This window comes from Dromiciops gliroides, chromosome 4 (assembly GCF_019393635.1).
Source record: "Dromiciops gliroides isolate mDroGli1 chromosome 4, mDroGli1.pri, whole genome shotgun sequence".
Classification (NCBI taxonomy): Eukaryota; Metazoa; Chordata; class Mammalia; order Microbiotheria; family Microbiotheriidae; genus Dromiciops; species Dromiciops gliroides.
The window spans coordinates 220,253,607-220,259,606 of record NC_057864.1 but is presented as its reverse complement, the minus strand read 5'-3'; the positions used below and the strand labels follow the sequence as shown (position 1 = coordinate 220,259,606).

Below are 6,000 nucleotides of genomic sequence, written 5' to 3'. Positions count from 1 at the left end.
TGTGGGTTGCCACCAGGCAGGACTGGACATGCTCTGAAGTGGAGAACTGGTCCACTCCATTCCAAATCATCCTGCACTTCCTGAAGCAGGTTTTCCAAGTGTTCACGTGGGTTGGCTCCAAGCACAACTCCCTGACTGTGCTCTCAGGACTGGGCCCTCATTGGCCAGTCCCCTGGTTAAACATATATACTGAAGTTTTATATTGCCTGTTAATTGACTTAATTAAGACCCAGGTAAGTTTTAATTAAAACTAAATTCAATTGCTTCTTACTTGTGAAATTCTCATAAGAAATGAGCTCCCAACCTTATATTTATACAAATGTCACAGTTCAGAATGATATGATTTAGAAAGTATCTTAACAAATAACTCATTCTACAGATGAAGAAATTGAGATACACGGAGGTTATAGAAGAAAATGTGATACGCGCTCCCACACTGGTACACTCAGTGATGATTTCCCTCTCTTATGCCCATAGCCCAATCCAGGAATTAGAAAGAACGCAATAGACAAAAAAGAAGTGCAGCTCAGGGAAGGTTTGGAGTTTATTTGCTGCAGTTTCTTGGCTCTAGTTTACATGGCAAAACAAAATGAAACAAAAGAAAAAACAAAACAAAACAAAAAGTCAGAATAATTAAAATAAATCCTGTCAGCAGTGATTACTCATCTCTTTAGATCTCCTCCACAAAACCCCCTTTTTTTCCAAATACAAAATAATCTAAAGGAGAAAAACTATACATAGATTATTTACATCTCTGATAAATAGACTAATACTGATCCACTTGCCTCCCTCTCCTTACCCTCCCCACCCCCCAGCTTACTTGCTAGAACCAGTGCACTGAATCGACTCACAAGGGGAGGAACTGAAACGTGGTCAAAGGACTGAACCTAGTTGGGTAATTCTGGTATTAACAACAGACCTCAAACCTCCCAGAATCTTGCTTTCCCTGTGCTGGTTGTTCTGCTCTTAAATGGAAGGTTCTGGTCTGTGCTCCTTTCAGATACCTTCCCGACAGGGTCCAGACACAAAAACACTTGATGCCACTCCACTAAACCACCTATTAGACTTCAGGTAGAACTCAGCAATTTATTACATGGCCTAGGTGGGGCACCGCTGATGATCCCCATGCTCTCTTCTTCTCCCCAACACCTTTTCAGAATGATTTTCAGAGATGAAGAGTTCTGAGGGCTGGATCACCTGTTGGTAATCTGGATGGCCTAGAGAGTTATTTCCTTATACAGCCAGAATTTCTTCTGTCCTAGAAAGTAACTCGACATACCTATGGGAAGAAATGCCCTGATAAATTATTCTAAGGGGTTTTGGATTGCCAGGTTGGATTCTATGGAAGTAAGGAAATGCTACTAATGATAGTCCCTGGGAATTGCATTTTATGGGCTCAGACTTATCTACCTACTTCAAGAAGCCACCTGAAGAATTATAATGCAGGAAGAGTTTTAGTTTAATCCTTTGGTAGGATCAAGCAAATTAGATCCTAGTGTGAAGATGCATTTAGGGAAGTACCTTAGGGCTATTTATTTGAGGGAGAAAAACTGAAGCCCGAGGAGACTAGCAGGACCTGCTCCTTCCTCTAAAACGAGGACTAGAGCTTTGGGGGAAAGTAGATGAAAGGAAAGAAAAAGAAAAATGGGACAACTGAGTCAGTCATGCCCAGATGTCCATGGGGGCTGCCTTCCTTATCATTTTGGTTATTTGGTGTTTTGCTCAATGAAAAATGCTGATTTTTTTTTTCTTTCTGAGCTCAGGAGGAACATCAATTCTGAAAAAGGAAAAAAATATTCTCAAAAGCTCCGACCACTCTCTTCTCCTTGGTGTGTCCATGTGCAGTGAGAATGAGAAAACATCAGCAACACCAGAAATCTGTTTTGCTTTACAGCCCATGGCATGAGTGGCCATACCAACCCACAGGGCCCACACAGCACGCCAGTGGCTGTGTTCAAGTCCCTGATGAGTGGGTAAAAGAAAGTCTGAGGCCCCCATCAAGCTTCACTGCTTTCTTTTCCACTCTCCACCCCCAACCCTCACCCCACCTTTCTCCCAAACCCAATGGCTTGCTCAAACTACAGAAGATATTTTCCAGCTCACCAAGCCAGGACAATGCAAAGCAGATTGGAGAGGTAGCAATGGCATTACCCTCATCCCTTCTCAATGCCTGGTGGTAGAGACCTGTGTTGCCTGTGCTGTTCCTTCCCCCAGGGAGGAACACAATTTATCTGGTTGTCTTCAAGACTGGACAGAGAATAATGCATCTGGGCAAACTTCTTTAAAGCCAAAAATATATCTTTATGGTGTGTGGCTTCTCTCTTCCATCTCACCTTTCACTTTAATATAATATATTTATAAATGTACCTATGGTGCAGGAATTGAAGGCTTCTTCACAGGAAAAATAACCAAGAGGTAAATGGTTGGCTCCAAGCTCTGCTATCAGACCTGCTGAGTGAAGAGACTTGCAGGGAAGCTGATTTGCTCTCTGTTCTTTTTCAAAGAAAAAAATTATGAATCCATGCCTTAAAAGGGCTCAGGTTCCCTCTTCTCCCCAACTGATAACTGCCCACCCCAACCCCTCCCCCCACTTGCTTAAAAAAAATTGCAAAAGCTGAAGCTGGTCCTTAGGAATTCAGGGCGATGCCAAGCGGCAGAAGATGCTCCTGCTTTGCAGCCCTCTCTCTCCCCACGTGTAGCATGGCAGAGGGGGGAAAATCAAGAACTCTTCACACTGTAAGATTCTGATCCCGATTGGCGGCACAGACTCTTAATGTCTTTTGGTAGAGGAAACTTTCTTCTTTCTTGTTGCTAACATCTCGTAGAAAGGATCTCTGCTGATGGCTGCTCTGAAACACAGAAATAGAGAGAGAGATGTTGGCTTATGAAAAATAGTAGAGAAAATATCAACTGGAAATTATAAGCAAATAAATTTCCATCTTGGTATCATGTGATACCAGAACATGTACCCAATTAGTCTGCCATAATGGCCAAATCAGACTGCTATCTCATCTTGATGTGCAGCTGTGAAAGTACTGAATGCTTCTAAAGCTGTGATCACTTCTTAAGCTACTTATGACAGCAAAAACACTGTACATATGCTTATATTTTATACTCTAGTATTACTCTAACCATCTAAACATTTAATCCTTAAGTTTTAGTGATCTTTGGCTCTTCTGTAGTCATAAGTTATGTATCATTTGAATTTATTCTCATCTGAAATTGATACGAATACACATAGGCTCTCTCTGTGTTTGACCTCCTTGGGCAATAAGCCCAGCAGTGAGATCACTAGGTCAAAGTAAAAGTTTGTCATTTATTGGTACAATTCCAAAGTGTTTTCCACAACAGCTGGACCAACTCACAGTTCTACCAGCTTGTATTCTTACATTCCCTCTAATATCAGTGTTTCTGTCTTTTATCATTTTTGCCAGTTTGCTGATATGAGACAAAACTACAGAGGTTTTCAAATTTTAATGACATTATAAGTGACTAAGAGCAATTTTTCAAATGATTGTTGATCTTTTTCATTTCTTCTTCTAAAAACTGCTCATGTCCTTTCAATCATTTATCTATTGAAGAATGGCTCTTGGTCATATATATTTGTTTCAATTCCCTATATATATTGAATATCAGATTTTTCTAAGCAGTTTTAATGAGGATTAAGTGACTTAAGTGACTTGCCCAAGGCCACACAGCTAGTAAGTGTCCAGTGTCTGAAGTCAGATTTAGACTCAGGTCCTCCTGAATCCAGGGCCGGTGCTTTATCCACTGCACCACCTAGCTGCCCACTAGTTTTCAATATTTTAACAAATATGTTCCCCACTTAACAGTTTCTCTCTTTGAGATAGAAGGAGTAAGCCAGGAATAAGATGTAGCTTTTTAATTTCCCCTTTTCTCTATCACAGGCAGCAAACCCACTTAGAAAACCTCCCAAAAGGTTATCTGCCCCCTTTGAGGGCAATAGCATAGGGAGAAACTGGGAAAGAATATGTGAGAATTTTGTTTCACAGGAGAGATGAGTAAGGAGAAAAGCCCAAGCTGGAAGCAACAAGTAACAATAGTAGAAAGGGAAGTGAGTAGGATAATCTCTGGAATTTGCTATGTAGGAAGAGTCCGTATGTTTTAATCTCACTCCAGTTCTTCACACCCCTTTCCCATCTAGTTGCTGTTTGTAGCCCTTGCCCAACCTACAGAAGCCACAACCAGGGATATGAAGCTACAGTATCTCCAATTCCAGTATTCAGTAGGTGGCAGGGTGGAAGGACAGGAGAAAGTTAGAGAAGGAAAAATGTACAGTCTCATTGCAGTGGGAGTCTATGTAACCCTTGTCTCCCAAATTGGGTCTCTGAATTTCCCCAAATAAAGAATCCCAGTTAAACACAGTGATTAGGTTCTGTAGTACTCTGCTTCAGGTATGTTATGGCACATAGATTTTTGTGTAGTGATAAGAAAAATAATCATAATTTAAAATATCATTTCTATGGGAAAAGAATCTCAAGTCGTAAGCAATTTATATCATAAATGTTTGCAAAAATAAGTTTGCAACTTCATTCCTGAATTTGACTCTCTGTGTAAGGACTAAAAGGCCACAGATCCCCATTTAACAAATAATGCAATGAACTATCAACTACATTATGGATTAAATAGATTTTTGTGGGTTGGAAACATAACTATCATATTGTTTCTTTGGGGAAATGGTGTGGGATAGAAGGGAACTTAATGTTACTGAGAACATTGCAAATACCACTGCTCCCAAAGTAGCCTGTCACGCAGGACAAAAAAACATACAGTGCTTTGTGATCTACTCACTTTCTGAGGTCTGAGGGAAGATAAGTTCAGCACCTCCATGCTCTACAACTTTTGGTGGGGCATTAGTTATCCTCCCAAATATGGAAGAACCTCTACACATTTCTAGCATCATATTGTTCTCTCAGCTGGACTCTCATGAACCAACCTCATGTGCACTGGAAATTTAGGTTCATGTCACATAATTAATAACCATCAGAACTGGAATTCAATCTTGGCTTCCTTGGGCCAAGATCCAAGTCCATTATACTAAGTGCTCACAGACTTGAGCTGGAAATGTTGAGGTAGTGGTGGAAAAGCTCAAATAATACTCAGATGGCTCTCTAAGGCTATTCTTAACAGTGATGTCTGATGACATAGAGGCTTCTTTTCTTTCTTTCTTTTTTTTTGTGGGGAAATGAGGGTTAAGTGACTTGCCCAGGGTCACACAGCTAGTAAGTGTCAAGTGTCTGAGGTCAGATTTGAACTCGGGTCCTCCTGAATCTGGCCAGTGCTTTATCCACCATTACCTAACTGCCCCATAGGCTTCTTTTCAAGTTACTTTGGTAGTAAAACTCAAGCACAAGTTGAAAAGAATTAAATCTACTCCTTTAGTTTTAGCTGAAACTTTGCAGAAAGTACAAATAACTCTGATGATCTTGAGCTCAAAATCTGTCAGGCCTGCCAGCATGAAGGTCTTTTATGTCTAGCTTAAACAGCCTATGTAATCTGTGTATTATTTGCTTTCACAAGGTTGTCAGGATCAAATGAAATTTGTTAATAATAAAGTACAATGTAAATGTCAAACATTATTATTATGCAGCATAAAGAGATAAGAAAAGATGGTCTATTCATTGCACATGATTGGCAGAAAAGAGGGCTAGAAATTATAAAGGTAAGTTACACTATTTAGACCTAGTTTGCTTTGGCTCTGAAAGCAGAGGAGGAAATATCAACAAAGGATTGTAACCTAGAATTCAGAGTTAGTTCATAGAAGAAAACTAAGGTTTAAGAGAAAGAGGGATTTGATTGCACCCTTAGAAACCTTGAAAGTTACTTTAAAAAGCCATCTTGAAAAATAGTTAATGAGCACCGGTCCTGGATTCAGGAGGACCTGAGTTCAAATCCAGCCTCAGACGCCTGACACTTACTAGCTATGTGACCCTTGGGTGAGTCACTTAACCTTCATTGCTCTGCCCCCCCCCCCCAAAA

At 40.4% G+C, this 6,000-nt stretch overlaps 1 protein-coding gene across 5 annotated transcripts in view; it reads right to left on the bottom strand.

The window, feature by feature from the left end:
- Positions 1 to 526: 526 nt before the first annotated feature.
- The window catches only part of CYTH1 (cytohesin 1), a 179,207-nt gene continuing 173,733 nt past the window's right edge, over positions 527 to 6,000 (bottom strand). For all 5 annotated transcript variants that reach the window (XM_044001780.1, XM_044001781.1, XM_044001782.1 and 2 more), the window contains one exon: positions 527 to 2,849. In XM_044001780.1, coding sequence (XP_043857715.1) covers positions 2,771 to 2,849 — 79 coding nt within the window. In that variant the 3' untranslated portion in view covers positions 527 to 2,770. The remainder of the gene's footprint in view (positions 2,850 to 6,000) is intronic.